The 25,058-nt window shown below is 40.4% G+C and overlaps 1 protein-coding gene across 2 annotated transcripts in view; it reads right to left on the reverse strand.

The window, feature by feature from the left end:
• Positions 1–2,593: 2,593 nt before the first annotated feature.
• LZTFL1 (leucine zipper transcription factor like 1) overlaps positions 2,594–25,058 on the reverse strand; it is a 30,270-nt gene continuing 7,805 nt past the window's right edge. Inside the window, exons 2-10 of one of the 2 annotated variants that reach the window (XM_069088350.1) lie at positions 24,355–24,479; positions 21,115–21,309; positions 18,539–18,599; positions 15,606–15,680; positions 14,070–14,135; positions 13,742–13,819; positions 12,678–12,854; positions 6,825–6,928; positions 2,594–4,995 (exon numbers count right to left, since the gene is read on the reverse strand). In XM_069088350.1, coding sequence (XP_068944451.1) covers positions 4,977–4,995; positions 6,825–6,928; positions 12,678–12,854; positions 13,742–13,819; positions 14,070–14,135; positions 15,606–15,680; positions 18,539–18,599; positions 21,115–21,309; positions 24,355–24,479 — 900 coding nt within the window. In that variant the 3' untranslated portion in view covers positions 2,594–4,976. The remainder of the gene's footprint in view (positions 4,996–6,824; positions 6,929–12,677; positions 12,855–13,741; positions 13,820–14,069; positions 14,136–15,605; positions 15,681–18,538; positions 18,600–21,114; positions 21,310–24,354; positions 24,480–25,058) is intronic. The other variant, XM_069088351.1, reaches the window with a different exon arrangement.

The raw sequence follows: 25,058 nt of genomic DNA on the forward strand, positions 1-25,058 counted from the left end.
TCCTCCCTCTCTTCTCTTTCTTCCTCCCCCTTCTCTCTGTCTCTGTGTCTCTCTCCTCTCTCTGTCTCTTCTTTCTCTGTCTGTCTCTATCTCTCTCCTGTCTCCCTCCCTCTCTCCTTCCCACTCTCTTTTCTCTCTCTCTTTTCCTCCTTCCTTCTCTATCTCTTCATCTCTCCTTCTGTGTCTGTCTCTCTCCTTCTCTATCTCTCTCTTTCTCTCTCTCTCTTTTTCTCTCCCCCTCTCTCTCTCTCTCTGTCTCCACCTCTGTCTTTCTCTGCCTCCCCAGTCATTGACATGCACAGTGAAGGTAGGGGGCAGCTAGGTGGTGGTACAGTGAATAGTAGTAGCAGCCCTGGAGTCAGGAGGACCCGAGTTCAAATCCAACCCCAGACACTTAATACTTACTAGCCATGTGATCTTGGGCAAGTCACTTAACCACAATTACCCTGCCTTCCCCCCTCCAAAAAGACAAACAACAACAAAACCAGTGAAGGAGTTGTTGCTACAAAGGGAGATGAACACTTCTATGTTCAGTACTCTACCCAAGGTAAGAGCCTCTCTAGCTCTCACTCAGGGGCTATTTACTTTTATTTTAGACATAATTTCAACGAGCTTGATATGAAAGGCTAAATGCGGCAGGGTTAATGCCTTTTCTAGTAGGGATTGGCAGGAATGGGCAGTCTGAGGAAGCTGAAGGACACCCCCAGATACTGATTGATGAGGTAGGGGCTCTGGGAGCCCCCTCAAGCCCTCATGAGTCCTTGAGGTACTGGCCCTTGAACTCTGATTAAATCATCTCATTTGATGAGGCATTTGCATAAGGAAAGTCTGTTACTAGGCTTCCCACCCTCTGTTACTAGACTTACTAGACTTCCCACCCTATAGATCCACCCTTGAACTGGCCTAGCCCACCATTGTTTGTGGTCTACATGTAGCCTCCAGCAACTTCCCACCCTTAATCACTCATTGACCTCATTAACTCCTCCTGAAGACCCTCTCCAAACTCCTCCCCTAGATCACCCCTAGATTCCTTCCACAACTTTCTGAAGTAAGACCTCATCCTGTCTTCATGTTTGTGAGACATAGAATAGTGAGAGTGCCATAGAATGACCTAGCACAGACTTTGTGTCTAATACAAGAAAATTTTTAATAAACTTTATTTTTCTTTGGCTGAGAGAAGACTTGAGTCGAATTCATTCAGCAGGACCCAGCTTGTTGGTATTTTGGGATCTCCAGAGCAACTCTAACCCTCTTACTGGGTACCCTCTTCACTGATGACTGTCCTTCAAGGAATCACAAAGCTTTGGTGGCACCCTGGGAGAGGCTTAATTAGCCAGGCTTAGGGGGATTTGTAGGAAATTGTAAAGGGATACTGAAAATCTAAAGTGAATAAAAGACCTAAAAGTAATAGATGTTTTTTAGGGGGAGGTCACAGAGAGGGAAAGGGGGCAGGGTGCCTTCCAAGGGTACCATGTGGATCCTTTGTCACTATTCATGATGTCCCCCTTCCCCTCTGGGTAAGATATCAGTGGGTGAAGATTCACAGGGTGAAGAGCTCCCCTCATCCACTACCACTCTCCAAACCCTCCCTTCTTCCTACCTTCCCTATGACTGTTGAGGACACCACTGTCCTTCCTCCCAGTGCCCCAGGCTCACAACCTAGGTGTCCCTTTCAGCCCACCCCCTTCCAGTATCCAATGTTTCCAAGGTCTGTCACTTTTACCTTTATAACACTTCCTAACCCCCCTCTCTCCTCTGACACTGCCCTGGTGCAGGCCCTTACCACCTCACAATAGGTTGGTCTGCCAGCCTCATTTCTTCCCACTCTGGTCCTTCCTCCACTTAGCTGTCAGTGGGCCTCCTAAAGGGCAGGTTTGTCCATGTCCCCTCCCCACCTTTCCACCTTTCCATCTCCTTGAACCTTGCATCGCCTCTGCCCCCACCTCCCCTTTCAATCCACTGACAAGGGCCTCCTGTTTCTCGAACAGGACATTCCATTTCCTGCCTCCTCCCTGGACATTTCATCTGTTGCCTGGAATGCTCTTCCTCCTCATTGCTTCCCAGCTAAAATCCCACCTTCTATAGGAAGCCTTTCCTGATCCCTCTTAATTCTAAAACCTTTCCTGTTATTATACTGCTGATTTGTCCTGTATTTAGCTTGTTTGTACATAGCTGTCATGTCATCTCCCGCATTAGATTGTAAGCTCCTCGAGGGCAGGCACTATCTTTGGCCTTTCCTTGTATCCCCAGCTTTTAGCACGGTGCCTGGCACATAGTAACTACATAAAATACTTGACTGACTACATTCTGTGACCATTCACACATCCGTTTTAACCAAAAGTCCTCTGAGTATTAGGCTATTATGGTCAAGTTCTTGCAATCCATTTTATCAACATCTGCATAAGGCTGTCAGGGGCACAAGATGACGGAGTTGAGAGTTCAGCTGGTCCATCCCCTCATTTAACTCAGGAGGAAACCAAGGCCCAATGACAGTGAATGGGAATGCCAGGATCTCTGATGCTCAGCTCACTTCCCACTGTCCAGCACTGCCTCTACCAGGGCAGAAGAAGGCCTTAAAGTGTATAAATGACTCTTTTCCTCTTAAGAGATTTAAGGATTTATTGAATACATACAGATTACAGATGGTGTACATGATATGAAACAAAAAGATAACTATATAGTGAGTAGAAGAAATGCACACAGAGACTCCTCTGCTTTTTGATTCTGCCTACAAAGGGTCTGAGTCTTTACAGCCAAGCAGAAAACCTGTCCTGGTGGAGGAGATACTGTGAGAATAAAATAAGCATTAGTATGCAATGGCATGGCCCTCAAGAGTTTGAATGAATGTTCCTGAAGTGGAAAACACCAAGAGCTAAAAGAAAAAGGAAACTTCCTTGTTCAGCGAGCCACATAGTAAAGCTAAAACGCACAAAGAAATGCGAACGTTACATTTTATTTTGCTCAAGACTGCTAAATGCAGAATTCCTGCTCAGGTTGTGAAGCAGCAGCGTGTGGATGGAGTTAGATGCCCGGGGAGCGGCCTGGTGAGAGAACCCAGACACAAGGTGTTTTGTTAGCCTGTGGATGGACATTCTGCAACAATGTTACACTGTGCAGAACTACTACCAAGGAGTTACCAAAAGGGTCTCCGTGTGCCCACTGCAAACATGCCTACACACACCCCCTCTTGTGCCACTGGCCTCAGATCTTCCCAGTAAGAGAACTCACTGCCTCAGTAAGCGGGAGCATGGCTCTGGGATGATGCAGCTTTTGGTTCCAGGTTGGCCTTATCTCCAGGCATTACTCTAAAGAGTTAATAGGTCTAGAGAAAGACAATATTGTCAAATGTGTGCTTAGTGTTCAACAAAAGTGTCCAAAAGGACACTGGGAAGGTTGAGTCACAGAGTTATAACAAAAAAAGGCCAAAATCCAAGATAAAACACATTGAAAATTCTATTTTTCTTGCCCTTTGCAGATCCTGCAACTCCTCTGTACTCTTCTGAGGAAAATTCAGCTAATTTTATTCGTGACTTTAAAAAAGTCCAGAATAAAATGATTTATAAGAATATTTTTATACTTCTAAAACACATCAGAAGAATACATTTTGAGATTAATATGTAGAAACATAATCTAGTGATAATAAGTCTTATCTTAAAAGCTAATTTCTTCCTGGGAGAAAATGATCATTTTGAGAAGATGAATTATGTCTCTCTTCAGGAAATCTTTATTAGGTGTGAGTGAATCATTCCATTTCCTGAAGAGCTAATTCACTTCTACCAAGTGACCAATTAACTTGCTGAATAATCAAGTGTATTCTGAGGCCTGGGTCATACCCCGGATTTCTGTGGGGAAATAAAAATGCTCACTGGGCCTTATTTTGTTGCTGTGCACTTGGTCAGGACTATTTTTTTCTGAGATGATGACATGTGTGCACACAAAGTCTAATGATCAATGCAAAGTCACCCAGTAAGAAAAAGAATTGGGATTCTATTTCCCAATTTTTGACGCCGTGTGCACCCTATGTAGAGCAATGTAACAATGGGGGGGTAAAAAATTTAGTTCTCAGGCTTTGACATCCTGTATAATACAGTCTTTAAAAAAACTGCTCTTTCTTAAGCACATAGCTCAGAGGAAAATTCTAAGCACCAAAAACTAAAACTAATGCCCTGTGTTTGGTTTTCGAATAATTCCCAATATTCTGACACTGAGCTCTGATTCCTGTGACTGGAGAAGTAGAGCGCTGACCTGCTCCCTTTTTGGAAAAAATGGCCTAAAAGGCTCTCAGTGAGATCTCTCACAACCCCGCCAAGCATCCTAGCAGGACATCATAGGTGATGACTGGATTTTGTCTGATATTGCTGTATGACATGTAATTCATGGAAATATGCGATGGCTGCTTTAGGTTTAGACAGACTCCTGCTACAAAAGTCCATAAGAATGCATTAAGTTCAACTTTTAATAAAAATAAGTTCAGTTATTTGGAAATAACTCCTTGTACTTTTTTTTCCCCTGGGGAATGCATAGACATATATTGTCAGCTTCCTGAATAGTTATACAAAAGGTATCATTTTTAACACTTCTATCAAAACGGCAAGATTCTTCTTCCCTTTCCCAGAACAAAATCTTTTCTACACTGAGAAGTATCTCTCACTATTTTCAAAGGAAATTTTATGTATAGAAGAGATTTTATATTACCTAAGTGTGGAGAAACTTTGGATGTCAGAGTGATAAGATCACTATGTTGTTTTCTTTCCAATTAAACAAATGAAAACAGAAAACCTTTTTTCTTGAAAAGCAAAAATTAACACTGCCCCCCCCCCATATCTCCTAAAATAAACCAAAGAATGGCCCAACTCATTTTAACATTAGAAAAAGAGGAAAGTGGCCCCAGGCCCTTTCAAGTCCCCATCTGAGGATCACCAACAGTCTACATTGTCACTTTGCGGCAGCTTCCAATTACAGAATTTTCGTATTTCTTAATCTTCTGTTTCATATCTGAGAAGAAATGAAAATTCAGATTAAAGTACTGACTGTAGTCATTTGGATTCTGAAGATACAAACAACTAAAATATCTTTTTACCTAAACGGTATTTGTCAAAAGTACTTTATATAGTAAAATCCTGGAGGTCACCTGACTTCTGAGCCTCAGTTATCTGACCTGTAAAATGGTGATAGTAATATAACAACCTACTCCCACCCCCACCCGGGAAAGTGTTTTGTAAACCTTCAATCTATCATTGCCGATTTTGATGATTAAAGAGTTTCTGTTCCTTTAGGAGAACATTGATATATTTGTGGCAACTGGGGCATACAGGTTAAAGAACACAGGAACAGGTAACTATGGGAGCTGCCTGAGGCAGAATGGAAAGAGGGGACAGAGAGGCAGACATGGGTCAGGAAGCCCATCTCATAAGGGGAATAATCAGAATAATCAGAGCATTTACATGCTGATAAAGGCTGGCACTGATCCGTGACCTCATCTGACCCTCTCAAGCACCCCAAGGTCAGTGCCCCCCCCATTCCCATGACAGAGAAGAGAAAGCTGAGACCCACCCCTCCCACCCCCAAACACCTTTCCCACCTCCCCCCAGCAGGGGGCTGAGGCAGGACTGGAATCCAGGTCCTCCCCATTCTAAGGCCAGCATTCTATCCACTGCACCCATGTGCTGGGGAGCTCAGACAAGATAAGACATGAATGTAAAGGACTTTGCAAACCTCCCATTGCTCTGTGAATGTCATAATGTTGTTATTAATAATAACTGCCTAGTGAGGAAGAGTTCGAGGTGAGATGCCCCTTTGTCACTGATGCTGACAGCCAGAGTCCCTGCCCTGGGTGGGAGGCTGGATCAGATGACCCCTAAATCCCTTACCAGCCTAAGGCCTTTAGAATTGTGTGGGAGTCTAAATAATACCTGTTCAGGAGGGGGCCTTTCTGAGATCCCTAAGACTCACCTGCAAAAGACGACCTTTGCTCTGGACACACCTCCTACTACCTTTTTCTGGAAACTTTTACACCCCAAGATTCAGTCCCTTCCAGGGCAGGCCATCAGCAGACATGGCCCCCGCTGCTCAGAAGTGTCAGAAGGGCCTGGCCCAACTTGAATGGCCAACCCTGATCCTCTTCCTGCCAGCACAGCAGGGTCCAGGGGCCTTCCTGGCTGTATGCCCCTTGCCTCTCCCCCGAGGAAGACCTCAGCTTCTCCCTGATATGCATCCCAGGGTGGCTGCCTCTTCTGTGAAATTCTCTAGGTCCCCAAGCTAATGTAATGGACTCAGTCAGTTTGGCACTTAAAATATGGAAACGGCAAAAGGCTCTTTCCCAATGACATGCACGTTAGTTTGTGAATGGAAAGGCATTCCTGAAAGGCCAGGCTATCACTGTGGAATGCCAGGCTGTTAGCAGCTTAATTTTTTTAAGAAAGGGTATGCTTCTACACCAAGTACAACAGATTTTACATAATTCTCTATAAAATTCAATCAACATGTAGAGTTAATAGGGATACTTCAGGTCAAGGTTCTTCTCAACAGAAGTCTACTTGCCTGAAATACCACAGTAAATGCTTTACCAGGGCAGTTGTTTGTGTAGGCAGGCCATCAGAAGCAGTATGATCCAGTGGAAACACCACAGGACTTGGAACCATGAGGCCTGAGTTCTACTCCTGACTCTGTCCCTGATCCTATATGACCATGACCAAATTATGTCATTTGTCAGCCCATATTTTTTCACCTATAGTGCACTATTCACCCTATCTACCTGACAGGACGTTAGTGGGAGGAACCTGAAATGACAGGAGAGAAAATCTGCCTGTCCAGAGGCCCCTTACTTTGCCAGCCTTTTCCTCAGGTCTTTAATTTGCTCATTCTTCTTTGTGAGAATCTCCTTCAGGCTTCGGTACGCTGCCGTCTGCTGGAACTTCTTCTCTAGCTCCTGCTTGTAGAAGAACACCTGTCAGTTATGGCTGTTACATGATGAAATTTAATCATCCTCCCTTGTTTAAAATGGCACCACCATCTGATTTGGCTAAGCAAACTCAGGTATCTTTATGGAGATAATAAGACTACACTATCCAAAGTTAAAGAAGTCATTTTATTTCCTAACTACAAACCCACAAACTAGCACTATTTTGTTGATTACGCTGCTAGCAAATGACTCAAACATGCTCTTTCACCAGATGTGGAAAATTTAAAACACTGAAAGAAATACAGATGGTAGGATATGATTTATGATTGCATTGATACAATGATGTCTCAGGAGGAAAGCCTCTCTGAACAATGCCCCTCGGCACTTTCTTGGAGTGCTGAAGATCTCTTCCAGTCCTGAGAGTCTAGTGAAAGGCCCAGTCAATGGAGGTCAGAGCTGGGCCTGAATCCAGGCCTACATGGTGGCCAGGCCTGCTCTTTGGATGCACCACCATACAGGAAAACATGCGCGCGTACACGTACACATACACACACACACACACACACACACACACACACACCTCCAAAACAAAAAAGGTGCTTGTTTTTAATGTGAATTACAAGAAATGATTATTTCTCTCTTGTAATTAATAACTAATTATTGTATTGGGACCAAGGTTTTTCCCCTTTTCTATTTCCTCATTCAGAAATCAACTAATATGGGAAACCTTGGGCAGAGATTTACTCAGGTCAATATCTGAGTTTGGGCTAATAGGTATATTCCTGCTCATTGTCTTTACTCAGACAGGTCTGGGAACATGTGGATTCTCCCTTTTGTTAGATAGGTGATATGGAAATCAATAAGTCTCTTTAAGTCAAGATTTCAGTGATCCTCATTTTAATAAAGCCCACTTCCCATTATAATATTCATTCTCTCTTATTACTGTTGACCAATCAGAGTTGATTTTGTCCTCAGGTGCACCCCTTTTTCAAAAGACTTTATTTAAAAAAAAATACTTGTAAAGATGTTTATTGTAAAAGATTGCCAAGATGATACCCAATATAGCTATAGAGCATTTACTAATGACTTCTTGATATGGGACTATCTCTGTGATACATTATAACATATGATCATTTATTAGGGAGAAAGCATTTTTTAAAAATCACTTTTGTAAAAATGTTACCTGAATTGAAATTAGTAGTAAGTGCTGGCCCAAATGGACCTCCTACACATTAGCTTGTAACCTCTGAAAGAACTCTAGTGTAATCCCAAGCTTTGGCTAGGGAGATGTGAGTTGACCAAAGCTGAGCAAAGAAAACGTAAGAGAAAGAGCAGAGGCTTGCCATGGAGTTTCACCCCAGCCATCAGCCAAGATGGCACATGTTGTTTTGTTTGGTTAAACTCATGTCATTTCCAAGAACCAACTGTGCTGTAATCTCAGTCAGTGTTTAGCAATTGTTGAGGAGGTAAAGCTGCAGGTTAAAAAAAAAAGACTTTATAAATATTAAAAGTTCAAGAGGTTTGGTCTTTTTGGCTACCAAGGGGACAATGAAACTGTTTTTGTTGACTGCTTTCTAGACACAGTCAATAAAACTGATTTTAATTTACTCAGAAACAGTTTTTTGGAACTTCTTTTTAACCTCCCAGAATTTAGCTTAATGTAAATCTTGATGTCTTTTTAGTTCTTCTAGAAATAAAATCAATGCACCACAAATTTTGGAAGCAAGGTTTTAAATTAAGTTTTATGTCTACTTCTGGTAGATATCTGAAATAAGGTAACTTTTCAAATGCAGACCATAAAAAATTTACTTATATTCTCATCTAAATGAGAAGAAATTTATCCCTGAAGTAAAGAGGCTAGATTTTTTTTTAAAATTAATTTTTTCCAATTACACATAAAAAACAATTTTTAAACATCTGTTTTTAAAAATTTTGAGTTTCAAACTCTCTCCTTCCCTCCTGTCTCCCTTCATTGAAAAGGCATGCAATTTAATATAGGCTATTCATGTGTAGTCATGCAAAATGTATTTCCATATTAGTTATGCTGTAAAAGGAAACAGAGACAAAAAAAAAACTCCAAGAAAGATAAAGAAATTTAAAAAGTATGCTTTGATATGCATTTAGACTGCATTGGTTCTTTTTCTGGAGGTGGATAGAATTTTTCACCATGAATCCTTCAGAATTGTTTTGCATCTTTATATTGCTGATAATAGCTGTTATTCATATTTGATCATCAACAACATTGTTCTTCCTGTGCACAATGATCTCCTGGCTCTGCTCACTTCACTTTGTATCAGTTCATGTAAGTCTTTCCAATTTTTTCGGAAATCAGCCTGCTCATCATTTCTTTTTTTTTTTTTTAAAGCAATTGGGGTGAAGTAACTTGCTCAAGTTTACATGGCCAGGTGTTTCTGGGTGGATGCTAAGTGTCTGAGCCTGGATTTGATCCCCCAGGTCATCCCGACACTGGGGCCGGTGCTCTTACTTGCTGTGCTACCTGGACGCCCCTGCTCATCATTTCTTACAGCATAATATTACATTCATATATCACTTGTTTTGCCATTCAATAATCGATGGGCATTCCCTCAACTTCCAATTCTTTGCCACCACAAAAAGAGCTGCTATAAATATTTTTGTACATGTGGGTTCTTTTTGTTTTTGTCTTTTTTAAAAAATCTCTTTCGGATATAGATCTATTAGTGCTCTATTTCATTAAATATCTATTTTTTCCTCTAAAGGATTATACTGTTTTGCAAGGTAGGCAACTCTTGGCTATAATCCTAGCTCCTTGACCCTCCAGAAAAGGCCAAAAGGCATACACAATTTTATAGCCCTTTGGACACTGTTCCAAGTTTCTCTCCAAAATGGCTGGATCAGTTTGCAACTTCAGTAATAGTGCTTTAGTGTCCCAATTTTCCCACAGTCCCCATTTTACTTTTCTATCATATTGGCCAATCTAATGTGAAGTGGTGCTTGAGAGTTGCTTTAATTTGCATTTCTCTAATCAATGGTGATTGAGAACACTTTTTCATGTGATTATATTTGGATTTGATCTCTTCACAACCTTTGGTCATTTATTAATTGGGAAATGACTTCTATTCTTTTAAGTCTGACTCAGTTCTCTATATATTTGAGAAATGAGGGCTTATCAGAGAAACTTGCTAAAATTTTTTTTAGTTATGATTACCGTGTATTTTTCTCCATCTTATTTTTCACATTTATCCTCTCTTTCTCTCTCTCTTTCTCTTTCATTTCACCCTGTATTTCCTCAAAAATGTTTTGCTTCTGATCAGCATCTCCCCAAATTTAGCCTTCCTTATATCAGTGTTCCCTCCCTACCTCTTCTCTGATCCCTTTTCCTGCCAACTTCCCTAAAAGGTAAGATAGATTTTTATACCCAACTGAGCATGTATATTATTCCCTCTTTGAGCAAATTCCAATGAGAAAAGGTTCGAGTGTGGTCCACCCCTCTCCAATATTCCCTCCACTGTAAAAGCTCTTTCCCGCCCTTTCCCCCTTCTCCCAGGGCATCTGTTTCTCACTTTTTTAGGTATCATCCCATCATAGTCAACTCACACCATGCCCTCTAACTGATAAAGTTCTTTGGAATGATGAGCATTACCTTTGAAACAGTTTAACCTTATTAAATCCCTTGTGATTTCTCTTTCCTGTTTACCTTTTTATGCTTCTCTTGAGTCTTACATTTAAAAGTTGAATTTTCTATTCAGCTTAGGTCTTTTCATCAGAAATGCTTGAAAGTATTCTATTTCATTGACTATCCATTTTTCCCCCTGACAGATTATGTTCAGTTTTGCTGGGTAGGTGATTCTTGGTTGTAATCCTTGCTCCTTTGCCCTCTGGAATATCATATTCCAAGTCCTCCAGTCCTTTAGTGTAGAAACTTCTAAAAAATTGTGTGAACCTCACTGTAGCTCCATGACATTTCAATATTTTTTTCCAGATTGCTTGCAATATTTTCTCTTTGACCCGGGAGTTCGGGAATTTGGCTACAGGAGTTTTCATTTTGCGATATCTTTTAGGAAGTTACTATTGGATTCTTTCTATGTCTATTTTACCCTTTGGTTCTAGAAAATCAGGGCAGTTTTCCTTGATAATTACTTGCAATATGATTTCTGAGCTCTTTTTTTTATGGCTTTCATATAATCTAATATTTCTTAAATTATCTCCCCTTGATCTATTTTCCAGGTTTTTCCAATAAGATATTTCACATTTTCTTCTATTTTTTCATTCTTTTGAATTTGTCTTATTGTTTCTTTATGTCTCATGGAGTCATTCATTTTAAAGGAATTATTTTCTTCAATGAGCTTTTATACCTCCCTTTTCCATTTGGCTAATTCTATTTTTTAAGGAGTTCTTTTCTTCAGTGAATTTTTATATGTCTTTTTCCATTTGGCCTATTCTGTTTTCAAGGTGTATTTTTTTCCAGTATTTTTTGTGCCTCTTTTACCAAGTTGTTGACTTTTATTTCATGACTCACTCTCATATCCTTTCCCAATTTTTCTTATACCTCTATTATTTGACTTTTAAAAATCCTTTTTAGCTCTTCCCAAAATTATTTTTGGGCCTGAGACCAGTCCAAATTTTTATTTAAGACGTTGGATGCAGCAATTTTGACTTTGTTGTCTTCTTCTAAGTTTGGGTTTTGATCTTCCCTCTCACCATAGTAACTTTCTATGGTCAGGTTCTTTTTTGGTTGTTTTTCACCCATTTCCCCAGTCTATTTCTTTACTTTTAACTTCATGGTAAAGTTGGGCTCTGTTCCTGGAGTGTAGGGGGTACTGTCCTAAGCTTTAGAGGTTTTTGTGTTACTGCCCTCATAGCTGGTTCTGGGAGTCTGTAAATTTTCAGTTCTTCCAACTGTTATGATTTAAGAGGTGTGGTCACTGCTCTTCCTGGCCTGTGATCTTGTCTATGAGTGACCATAAGGCCTCTTTTCTGCCCTGGAACTGTGATCAGGGTTCTCGCTCCTCCTTACCCTGGGACTGTGATTCAGAACCAAACATGGGCAATGCAACAGAGTCTTGCTCTCAGTTCCAGCTAAGGGTCCCCTGTTATCTCCTTACCTGTGGGCAGAGAGCTCTGGAAGCCACCACCAATGTTGTTGTCCCTGAGGTCTACTGCTGTTTGCTGAGGGAATGGTTTGCTCTGGACTGCATTCTACTCTCGCCCTAGTGAAGCAGACTTTTCCTTCCCTCCTTCCAGCCCATCTTGAGCTGGAAAATCACTTCATTCCATCCTTTTATTGGTTCTACAGCTCCAGAGTTCATTCGGAAGCGCCATTTTAAAGTTGTGTGAAGACGAATTGGAGAGTGCTCAGGAGAGTCCCTGCTTTTACTCTTCCATCTTGGCTCTGCTCCAAGGCGGTTAGATTTCCATAAATTACTTTAAAAATTATGCCAAAGGTAGAGAAATGCACTGACATTTAAGACAAATTCCATTATTTGGCCATGTGTTTAGTTATAAGGTATAGGAACATGATAAGTTAGAAAGGAAAATAAAAATACTGATTAATGAGTGTCAATAAAAATAATTTCAGAAAGTTGCTTTGCCCTAGAGAAAAAAAAGTCATTGGTTAACAAACACTTTAGCATGAAAAGTGGTCAACTCATTCATACTCCTCTGATCTTTAAAACATGGGCTAATGTATCAGTGTATCAAGCAATTCCAGTATCTGCCCTAGCTATATATATTTTTTTCTAAACCTGAAAAAAACAGAAAAAATGAAAACAGAAAAAGAAAAACTCTACACTCTGACCTTTTCAGCCACACTCAACTGTTCCTGAACCTTAAGTAGGTCATGCTTCGTTGACACTAAATTTTCCTCCAAAGTCTTCTGGCTTTCCGTACTATCATTCAGAGTTTTCTGAAACTCGTTCTTCAGGGCTGCAACTGTATTTTCCAAGTCACTTATATCCTTTGATCTGATTATTGCCTTTAAGAAGAAGGAAACCATAATAAATTTTATGTAGAAATTTGACAGCATGGTTTTATCTTAGAATACCACAAAGCAAACTGAAATGATAACTCTGTCCTGGCGCCCACAAAATGTACAAGATCTAGGGCAGGTCTTCTTAACCATTTTGTGTTGTCCTTCCATCTGGTGGTCATGTGGTGAAACCTAATTCTGCTGTGGTTTGCTGATCATAATTGGAGGAAATGCTAAATTTCAGTTAACAGAGATGTCATTTTTTTCCCATCCAACTTCATGGACTCTAAAAAATTTTCCAAAGACCCTCTATAGGTCTGTGGATCCCAGGTTAAGAACTCTTGGGTCCAGAGGAAGAACTCCAGTCTACTGGGTATATTCTCTATGAAGGAATCATGGCAGGATAGGGACAAAAATAACATGAAAATAGAATAGGTCCCAATGGGTAACAATGTTGGAACAATCTACACGTGAACTATTGGGAGCATGTGGTCATAGCCCTAGAGCTGGAAGGGGACTGAGAAGCCATTTAGTCCGGCCTCCTTTTGCAGATGAGGAAACTGAGGCCAGGTAGATGAAGGCGCTTCCCAAGATTGTCCAGGCACTGAGAGTCAGAGGCAGGATCTGAATCCAGAGACAGTGCTCCTTCCCTGCTGCTGACTGAAATGCTGCCTGCCTCACCTATGTGTGGAGGAGCCCAGAGGGCATGAGAATTTGAGGGATGTGGTGTTCCAGAAGGCAGGGATGGAAGCAAGACGGGGGCTATTGCTCCACACTGAGTGACTCATCTATTTGGGGAATACAAAGTGAACAACATGTAATTAAGCGCAGGCTACTCAGAGTCAAACGTGTCTACAACAATGTGGGGGAAAGGTCATTTACATGATTTCTACCTTCTGTTCTCCCTGGACAATCTGTAAATCTCTCAGCATTTGCTCTAGATTTGCTTTTTCATCCAAAGCATTTGTAGCCTGTAATAAAAAGGAAACAGAAATGTATAGTAATGGAAACGGCAACTAACTTTTTTAGTAATTTTGTTAAGGAATTTTAGTTGGGGCGGCTAGGTGGTGCAGTGAATAGAGCACCGGCCCTGGAATCAGGAGGACCTGAGTTCAAATCTGGCCTCAGACACTTAACACAAAAACTAGTCATGTGACCTTGGGCAAGTCATTTAACCCCAATTGCCCTCCCCCCAAAAAAGAAAGAAGAAAGTTTAGTTACCTGCAATTCTATGGTCTTTACCCTTGATCTCAATTTTTCATTCTCTTCCTGAAGTCTTACAATTTCCTTTAAGACAAAGAGTGGTCATTTTAAAATTTAATCCAATCACATTTTTTTATACCAGAAATTATTTTCCTAATTTAAAAAGTCAGTTTACAAAATATTTTCATGCCTAAAAGAAATTCTGTATATTGGTTCTATCAGTCACAACAACCATTCTCCAGTCTCCCAGGCCAGAAATCCTGGAGGCATCACACACTTTTCTCTTATTTCCATCATGTCTACAAAGTTTTACCAAGTCCTGTCTTTCCTTGTCTTTGAAATGTCCCTCTGATTCCCCTTTCATATCCATCCTCACTCTCAGCACCCTCCTGGTTCATGGCTAAGAGTCTCTCATTCCTCGTAGACCTGCCCATCTCCACAGTCTCATTCCCTTCGGTCCATGCTGTTGCCAACACCAGTGTCCTAAAACACTACTGTTACTAAGTTCTATCTTGACCACGGACCTGCAGTGCTCCCATATTACACAAGTCTAGATGCTACTGTTAAGAACAAATGGGCACTTTGATGGAATTCAGAGATTAAAGGAATATAACAATTGTTTTCTCTGGAACTTATCCCCTGCCTTCCACAGCTACATTTACACCTGAAAGGGATTCCCTTAGTGTCACAAACAAAGCTTCTGGTATGAATTGGTTAAAAAAGAAACAAAATAAATCAAATGCTTTAAAAAAATCTTATTTTTTTCACAGGTAAAAATCTCCAGGGATAGATCACTACGAATCCTATACGTGGTCTTCAAGGCCCTCTGTAATTTTATTTTCCACTACTCCCTAGAACATAACCAGTCAAGTAAGCCTGCTCAGTGTGCTCCAAAACATTCCACTGCCAGGCCTCTGCTCATGCTGTTTCTTCTGCCTAGACTGCCCTCCTTGGGCTACTCGAATATTAATCATCCTGTAAAGAAAACCCAGTTCCACTCCTCCATCCTCTGTGCTTTAAGACCCCACTAATCCCTGGCTTCTCTCAACATTTCCCACACAAGTTGCTGGGAACCAATTGGTCAGCACTTGCTTGTCTCCTGATTGGTCCGTGCTCATTGGTTCTGCCTCCCCAGTTACATTGTTAATACCTTAGGAGCCAATTATATTCACATATAATACTAGGAACACACAGGATACCCAGCAAATGTGTTGATGATTTGATGATTGAATGAATGATGAATAAGTAATTGTGAAATACCTTAGAGAACTAAAACAGAATAATCTCACTGTTATCACAGTGAAAAGACAGAAAGTTCAAATGTATATGAATACACGTCTCCAATCCCAACAATAAATCACCACAGCACTTGGTTCACCCCCTGGTCTTGTTAGGTATATTCCCTGGAATACCATTCTGTACATTAGGATCACAAGTGAACCCAATATGTTAATCATCTTCTCTATGGCCCAGCCTAACTGCCAAAGAGTGACATGGGCACCAAGACTAGAATTAGCTGATTTAAAACCCACTATAAAATGATAGCAAACTTACCTTGTTTAGAAGCTCTGTTGTTCCACCTTCATTAAGTGGAACAAGTCTTGATGGCTTCACCTTCTCTGAATTAGACTAAAGATTTAATTAAAAAAAATGAAAATGGAATAGAATAAAATGTTTATTATCTCTAAAATTAAGTGGCCCTTCATATGTTGTAAGTCATAATAATAATATCTAACATTTATATAATGCTTTGAGGTCACCAAAGAGCTTTACATATAACATCTCATTTCACCCTCAGTGCCATTATCATCCCCATTTTACAGTTGAAAAAACTGAGCCTGAGAGGGGGGTTGAATTGCCCTGGGTCATATGGTTGGGAAGGTCCTAGGACAGGATTTGCATCAAGGTCTTCCTGATGAGGCTGGTACTCTAGATCTTGGGCCACCAAGCTGCCCAGGAGCAAATGGGACTATCTATTATTAATAGTTCAACCCAGGGATCTGTCATCTGAAGGTCAGCCTGGACAAGTCTGCACAGGCTCATCCCTGCAGGTGCAAGGTGATGGAATTTCTGCCACAGAAATTCCTTGATGTGAGAAGGGGATACAATCAATCTACTTTGGTGAAGGGAATATCTACCTTAGTGAGATCCCAGAGCCTTGAAACAATGAAAAAGTGGTAGGGTCAAGGATAAACAACTTCAGGCAGTATTACCGATGTGCCTGAGGATTTATTAGAGGAAAAGAGAGTGAAAGGGAGGAAAGAAGAAGAGGCCCATGTGATACATGATATGAAGGCATCACCAACAAATGCCTGCCAGATTTAATAAGCATTTAATTAATGCTTGTTAACTGATACTACGTTGCCCCTTATTCTTGAGTAAGGCTATAGTAAAGGACCTCATTTTACATATTACTTTATTGCTCTGCAGATAAAGGAAACAAAATCAGTTATCCAAATCTATAGTACCTTTTCATTTTTATAGTTTTATTGTTTTCAAAGTGCTTTCCTATATATGTATATGTGTACTATGCTTACAAACTGCTTTCATACAAAAAAGAATATACCCTTAATTTTCAGTTTTACTATTTATAGTTTTAATATATAGATACATAACATATATAGGGCTCTGCCACTGATTTCCTGGGTGACCTTGGGTAGTGTCTTCCCCTCTTGAGGCCTCAATCATCTCTTCTGTAGCCCCTAGAGAATGTTCCAGGTCACCTAGAGATCAGCAGAGCTGGGGCCTCTTTTCTTCAATGTACAGTAATATTTCAGTTATATTACATGGGAAAAAGTATTTTCTTTAGCTTGATTTTCTAGTTAACTGACAGTCAATCAATTATCAATGAAATTTCTTTGTCCTTATCAAGAATGTCATGATACTAACTCAAAAAAGTCTCCTAGTTGATCTTCTAAATGTTACTTTAAAATTATAGCACATTCTAGCTTATGTGACCCTGGGCAAGTCACTTAACCCCAATTGCTTTGCCTCCCCCCCCAAAAAAAAATTAAGAGTACATTGAAAGAGGCCTGAGAAAAATGAAATTAGGGGATTCACTGATGGCTAAATTGAATAAATCTTGAAGGGAAAAATGAAACCTTTTTTTGAAATATCACACAAAAACCAGAAGGTTTCAGAAGTCATTGAAAAATTTTAAGTATTTAAAAAGTAAAACTTAATTAGAACTGTCAGAAGCTATAGGTGCTTCTGTAAAACAATGAGGTAATTATTAAAGTGAAATGATAAAAATGCCAGTTTCAAGCTATTAGCAACAATCATCCCATTTACATAGTGGCTTCCTTACAACACTTTCGAAGTGGTACTGCCACATTATTATCTTATCTCCCACAGGGACACACTGGAGGCAGGATTCACTCCAAAGATCTGTGGTCTTTCCATCATGTCACTCTGATCTCTTGCCAACTGAACAAGGCTGAGAGAAAAAAGAACAAGCTCCTTGGCAAATGGAGGGCCAGCGGCTGAGGGAGCACTTGCCAGAGCAGACGGCAGGCTTCTCTCCCCATTCAGCTGACTTCAGACATGTATGTTTTTCCATAGTGACTTCTAAAGCTTTCTTACTTTATATAAAAGATTCAAAAGGCAGTTTTTGAGCTTTTCTCCAGCTTTTTAGCTTAGGTGTCAGGGTTCATTGTAGCAGTGGGGACTTGATGCTTCATTTGGCCTCTCAAGGCTTCGGTTAAAGCAGATACCTGAGTGTGAGATTTACTAGAAAATTGGTACACTCAGGGAAATGATGTAATCATGAGCTTCTTTGTTATGTAATGCCACCAGCAAGCAACCTATGTACATGTATACACACACACACACGCACACGCACACACACACTATGGCATATAAACAGAGGCTTATTCCCATCCTTGGAAATGAACCGGAGGTGCAAGAACTCACTCAGCAGGAGTGGGAGGGAGATGTGTCACTTGAAGCTAAGATTCAGGGGGCACGATTGTACACCCAAAGAATGGGCTTGGTTGAGAACAGGTTATTGGCGCCAGATGCAGGAGAGGATAACCCTAATCAGACCCCTAATATTCCTAATCATCTGGGGTGGAAAAGTTCTCAGGGTCCCTGATCAATGCTTGGGTGGGGGGGGAATCTTTAAGAGGACCACCAAATGTTAACTCCAAGGCCACTACAAGTAGGTAAGAGTTCATGCAATCACCGAGCTGGAAGACTTGTCTGTCTGACACAGAGCTACCAATGCCTCTATGATTCTATAGCTATTGGAACCATTTAGCTTCAGTGCTTCCATATTAGAGTTCTATTATTATAAATGTGTCCCGCTATAATCAAACAATCACATATCAAAATATGAAGTTTATAATTATCACACTTGAACATGCTCACAGATTACCTAAGGGTTAGAGGCAGAAACAGGACAGGGAAGAAGAGAAGCTAGGACTGGGGGATGGGGAGAAGGGGAGGACCAAGTACTAATATTGGGGTTCTGAATAATCAGACTTTACCTTTTTGCTTGAAGTGGTAAATTCTGCTTTTTCAAATTCTGCGACTTGTTCTAATAATTCTCTGAAAGAAACAAACAAAAATGCTTAAGAAACATATAAATCCCATACTACACAAGAGCATAGATACAATTCCTTCAAAGTCTCTATTTACAATAACAAAACCGATATGAAGAGAGTGGCTGAGGCCACAGCCTCACTATCACACAGTGACATACGGAGTGGCCTGGGGCCTGCTCGAGTCTGCCCACCTCCTTGTGTCCCTCCCTTATGCCCGGAGCAGAGCAGGACGAACAAAATGCTGCCACAGAGACTTCTTCATGTGCCATGGTTTTGTGATTTTATGTAAACAGAGAGAGGAGTGAGGAGCAGGGCCTTGGGCTTCATTCCTACAGGGAAGTCCCAGGGGAGGAAACTCCCTCTATCCATACAGGTAGGTCTCTGTCTCCCTAACCTATAGTCTCGGCACTGAGGATATGTGACCTCACCCAAGGCTCACATGATCTGTACGTGCCAAAAGTGGGAGCCAAACCCAGGTCTTCCTGGAGTCAAGACCAGACCTCTAGGTAGCATTGGTACGGTGCTTTCTGGATGTTATCTAGGCTGGCCCTCACAACCACCCTGGGAGGGAGGGAGGTGCCATTTTGTTGTTGTTGCTGTTCAATTGTGTCTAACTCGTCCTGACTGCATTTTGGGGTTTTCTTGGCAAAGAGTGGTTTGTCATTTCCTTCTCCAACTCATTTTACAGATGAGGGAAACTGAGGCAAGTAGGGTGAAGTGACTTGCCCAGGGTCACAGGGCAGTACATATCTGAGGCCAGATTTGAATTCTGGTCTTCCTGACTCCAGGCCCAAAGCTCTATCCACTGAGCCACCTAGCTGCTTTCACTATTATCATCCCTATCTTACTGATGAGGAATGTGGCAGATAATTAATAGTAACTGAGGAAACAATTCAAGCAATATGACTTATTAGCAAAACAAGCATAATAAACAGGTCGATGGACTCTCCAGTCAGTCTAAAGACCCTGAATACAGAGTGAAACAGACTTTTATGTATTAACAACAATTAAGATAAATTAATTAAAACAATTAATCAGGATATAAGAATAGGTAATCTGATTTCCAATTGGAGGAAAGACTGGGGGCTTTCTGAGTTGAGGAGGGGGAAGAGTGAAGAGGTATAATTTTCTGAAATCAGAAAAAAGAGGTTGTCCCATTCCCCTCAAGGATCTGTATTCAATCAAAGGAACATGGAAACAATAACTGATCAGTTTGGGGACAGCTGTCAGATAAGACATGTGGGTTGCTTGAGATGTACAATTGTGAGAAAACTCCTTGCTTCAGTGAGGATCTGATTGGATTTCTGGTTGGAATAACCACAGTCCTTGGTGAAAGGTCTCTAAGCAGCAGAGAGAGATGGTCCAGCTTCCCAACCATTCAGGGCTAGGTTCAAACAATGCAGTGAAGTTTCCTCCCAATTCCCACAACTGAATAAAAGTTTTCTCACAAGACAGAAATTGGACTAGGTCTATAATTGAATAGAAAGGGAACTGAGCTAGCTCCAGAACTGAGTCACAAGATGGGGTCAGTGTGGTTCACTCAAATCCCACAGAACACTGAGGAAACAGAGGTTAAGTGACTTGCCCAGGGTCACACAGCTAGTAAGGCCAGATTTCAACTCAGGTCTTTCTGACCAGTACTCTATTCACTGTGCTACTTAGTTGCTAAATAAATCCTGCAAGATTGGGAAGATTTAATAATTTATCAGCAATCCATGTAACATTAATGCAGAATTACTACAGTTAACTCTAGATTATTTGTGCCCAGATAATATATTTTGTGAATAATAAGTTTTGAGTTGAGGTAGATACCTCTCCCTCCCTCCATCTCCCTCCCTCTCCCTCTCTCTGTCTCTGTCTCTGTCTCTCTCTCTCTCTCCCCCCCCCCCATCTCTGCCATATCAGTCAAGTTATTTACAGGTGTTCCCAATCATTCTAAAGTTACTGTCTCAGTCCCTATCCCATATCTCTCAACATTAAATAGATTAAAGGCAATTCTTTATACTTAATGCTATATAATGATTAGATTTAGTCAAAGCATTTAATTTACCTGAGATCCCAACAAGATCACTAGTATCATTCAAAGAGACCAAGAAGACTGACAATTCCATGTAACTGCACTAATGTGTCTACTAGGAATTTTCAGATGATCAAAAACTACTTACATGTCACTTTAGTTTTTAAGTGTACACAAATCGATTGTTTCCTAATGCTACTCATTAGAAAAAAGACCCTTTAAAACAGATCTCATCTTTTACATCTTTCTAAAGACGTTATCTTTAGAAAAAGTTTTCAAATATTTAATGACCTTTATCTCTGATATGATTTTTGTACAAAGCACAGATCACACTGATTCTTACAATTAAAGAGAGCATAATCTAGTACCTATGTCAATATTTTGCCCCCTGCCCTGGTTTCTTCACACACTAAAAGAAAATCGGATCAGCAATAAGACGCCCTTCTTAGGGAAACACCAGACAGCTCACCATGTTTGTAAGTGAGGGTGTAAATGACGTTACCGATTCTCCAGCTCCGAGATGTCTGTCTGCAGCTTAAGGTACCACTTCTCTGCCTGTGAAAACAGCTGCCGAAGAAGCAGCACGTTGGTACAGGAAGTGTTGATGAGCTCGGACTCTACTTCACTATGAACCACAGTCTGTAACTCATTCAGGACTTCTGTTACTTCATCCATGGTGAAGGTCTCATCTACCAGCCTAAATTTAAAAAAGAACAGAAAAAGATAAAAGACTACTTTTCAAGTCATCAAAATCATCAACAAAATTGAAATGAAAACAAGTCTTCACCTCATGTCACTTAGTACAGTACTTGGCATATGGAAAAGTGCTTAATAAATACCTTTTTTCAAAAAGAGTAGACTATAAATTTAAACACCTTATAAACAATTTTCTAAATAATAACAATTCATACTTCAGCAGCACCTTGAAATTTCCTCCCAAAAATCACTGAGAGAAGGGAAGTGCAATTATTTTTTTAATAGTTTGGTTTTTTTTGGAGGGGGAGAGGCAGGACAGTTGGGGCTAAGTGACTTGCCCAAGGTCACACAGCTAGTATAGTGTGTCAAGTGTCTGAGGCCACATTTGAACTCAGGTCCTCCTAACTCCAGGGCTGGTGCTCTATTCACTGTGCCACCTAGTGGCCCCAGTAGTGCAAGTATTATCAATGCAGTCATTCAGCATTTATTAATCACCTCCTGTATCAGGCCCTGTGCTAAGTACTGGGAACACAAAAAAAGGCACAAATGAGTCTCTATTCTCTACTTGTCCACAGTCTAGAGCCTGCTAAGGTTCCTGGCTGGGCCTTGAATCCAACCTTCTAGGCTCCCAGGGCTGGGCTCCTTCCACTTGGTAAAACACCAAAGAAAGTTGAAGATAGATTAGTCTATACCATCAGTGATTAGAGTGATTCATGTATATATTTAATATTCACTGTATTTCTGCATATTTTAAAAGCCATCCCTTTTTTTCTTTAGTTGAAAAAAAGTTCAATTTTCTCTCAACTGAGTCTTATTTTTGTGTATTTTAACACAGCCTCAGAAATTCTTTTTTGCTGTTTCTCTTTCAAATAAATAAAGGAGAGTATAAACCTACTTAAGTTTTGTGATGCATATATGTAAAAAAAAAAGTTGAACTTTCTTCTTAGCAGTTTAAAGGTCCCAACATAGAAAAGGAACCCATTCTGAAGTCTAGTAACACAATACAGCCAGTTAAAACCCCAACTCTCCCCTCTCCTTCAGACAAAAGGGCCCTCTTGGGTGGATCAAAATCTGTTCTCTCGCTCAGTTCTCCCGAAATGCCCAGCAGTCTTGGAAAAGAGCTAAGGGCCTGGGGGAGATCTAGAAAACCTCTGAGCAACACCCTTCAAAAAACAGAAACCAGACAGGTGGGAAAAAAATCCCTAAAGTCATGTCCTTCCTCTTCCTTCAGGCTCTCTTTTCACTAGTTAGAGTGGATTCCCTTACCCCTCTCATTCACCAAAGTGGTCTGTAAATGTGAACTGTTTTTGGCCCTTTAACAGCAATCACTCTCCTAGCTTTTTCGGGGTTTATGGACTCCCATTACCTTGCCACTAAACTGATTTTTAAAAAGGTTATTTAGCAAAATCTAAGTTGTGTTAGGGTATTGCCACACTGTTATAACCTGGGTTATCCATCAAATTCAGCCACCACCTTGACCTTGACTACATCGAATGATTTGCTTATCCAAGATGTTTCCCTTACACGAATTTCCTAAATGACAGTCATCCCTTTAAGGGCCTTACCATTTTAATCTTAACTACTCTTGATAGAAATCTCTCTAAAACATCTGCCACAGGAAAGAGAGCATGTCGAGAACACTTTAATGCTTTCTTGAGTACTTCAGGTCATGAAGACCATCAGTTCTCATACTATGCTGTGGCTGTAGGCACACAAAGACAAAAAAATCATTCCAATTATGCACAAGGGAAGAGGAGGTGCTGACCCTGCATTGGTGGAGAGAATTTCCTCACCAAGGACTTCTCTATGCTAGTGAAATCACAGGCCAATCACAGAGGTGGGTGGTTGATTGGTTAATTCAGGGCTGTGAAGGGCTGCTTTGTCTTACTTGGGACAACAGATTGCTACCTTGCTAATTCTGTGCTCCCTTCTTAGTTTTCCCATTGCTTACTAGCTGTGTGATCCTGGGCAAATCACTTTACCCTATTTGCCTCATTTTCTCATCTGTAAAATGGGCTGGAGGGAAAAAAAAAAAGCAAACCACTCTAGTATTTTTGCCAAGAAAATCCCAAATGGGGTCATGAAAAGTCAGACATGACTGAAAAACAACCCAACAAATTTCCCATTGCAGGCTGTCATGGTGCTTGCCTCTAGCAGTGTCCCTTCACCCTACATCTACCATATAATTTCTTGCTTTAATACATTGTGTGACAAAAAATAAGAACTTCTAAGTTGTTAAAACTGTGTGTTAAATAAGAGTTAATCTGATAGTTTTTTCCTGATTTTGTTTTGTTTTTATAAAGGAGCTACTGTGAGGGTGATTATTAGGAAATAACTGTGGTTTAAAAAAAGTATTAATACAGTTTAAAAAAGGAGAGAATCAAGGGGCAGCTAGGTGGCACAGTGAGTAAAGCGCCTCAGACATTTAACACCCACACAAAAAAACTAGGCGTGTAACCTTGGGCAAGTTACTTAACCCCAAATGCCCTCCAAAAGGCAAAAAAAAAAAAGAGAGAGAGAATCAACAAGATTTTGACTGAGGGATTCTTTTATGGAACAAAATATTTGCATTTTGTGACAGCTGTTGATCACCATAGTGTGATACCCAAAGTGGGGACCCAAACCCACAGAGTGCTAAGATTTTCAGAAATTTGATCTCTGGATAAATAGGTGTTAATGATAGTTACATTTTACTCTATTCTTTATCCCCATATATATTTTCACTGGCTCTCATTAACCTTCCAGGTCAAATACTAACTTGTCATGGGCGTTAAGACTCCCCATGCATTTGTCCGGCCATAATAACAATTCTCATCTCTTGCTACATAAATATCTATATTGATTTTGTGGTTTCCTCTATCTCACTAACACATCGACTCTTGACTATTATTACCTAGCATAGTGCTCTAAACAATTGAGGCTCTCCCTAATAACATTCCCAGAAACACTGCAATATGGTGCTAGAAGCAATATCCTCCTATTGGCCAATATAAAGGTCTCAGGCTCTTCTTGGGTTTAAAATTATTTGCTTATCATCTTCTGGTACCTGCTCTCCTTGACATCCTGGAAGCAGGAATCTACAGTCTTGAGTTTCAAACCTCTTTTTGAACGGGCAAAACGCATGTAATTGATAATTTCATTCTGATGGTGATCATTTAGACCTAATTCCGCCTGAAAAAGAGAAAAGTAAAGCTGTTTATTACTTCTGAAATTGATTATACATTCTATTAAGTATAAGATTCTGATAATACACCTGGCTTATAGATTTCCATTGCAGAACTGCTTTATAGGAAACTCAATGCAAAAAGAAATTTTTTTTTGCCTTTTTTTGGAGGGCAATTGGGGCTAAGTAACTTGCCCAAGGTCACACAGCTAGTTGTGTGTGTGTGTGTGTGTGTGTGTGTGTGTTAAGTGCCTGAGGCCGGAACCGAACTCAGGTCCTCCTGACTCTGGGGCCGGTGCTCAAAATTTTTTTTAAAAAAACAGTATGGTACAAGAATGACACACTGGAAAGAGTACTTCAAATTCAGAGAAATGTGGGTTGGAATTCCACCTTCCTGTTTATAAGTTGGGTAATCATGGGCAAGTCACTTAACTTGTCTGCTTCTCAATGTCCCCATCTGTGGAGTGGATAATAATACCTGTAGAATCAACCTCATAGGATGGTTGTAAGATCCTCATGAGAAGATACATGGAAAGCAGTTTGTAAATCTTAAAGTGCTCTATGAAGTTAGCTGTTTTTATAGATTA

Source organism: Petaurus breviceps, unplaced genomic scaffold, assembly GCF_028583685.1.
Source record: "Petaurus breviceps papuanus isolate PSGF00001 unplaced genomic scaffold, PetGlider_PUasm1.0 185, whole genome shotgun sequence".
Classification (NCBI taxonomy): Eukaryota; Metazoa; Chordata; class Mammalia; order Diprotodontia; family Petauridae; genus Petaurus; species Petaurus breviceps.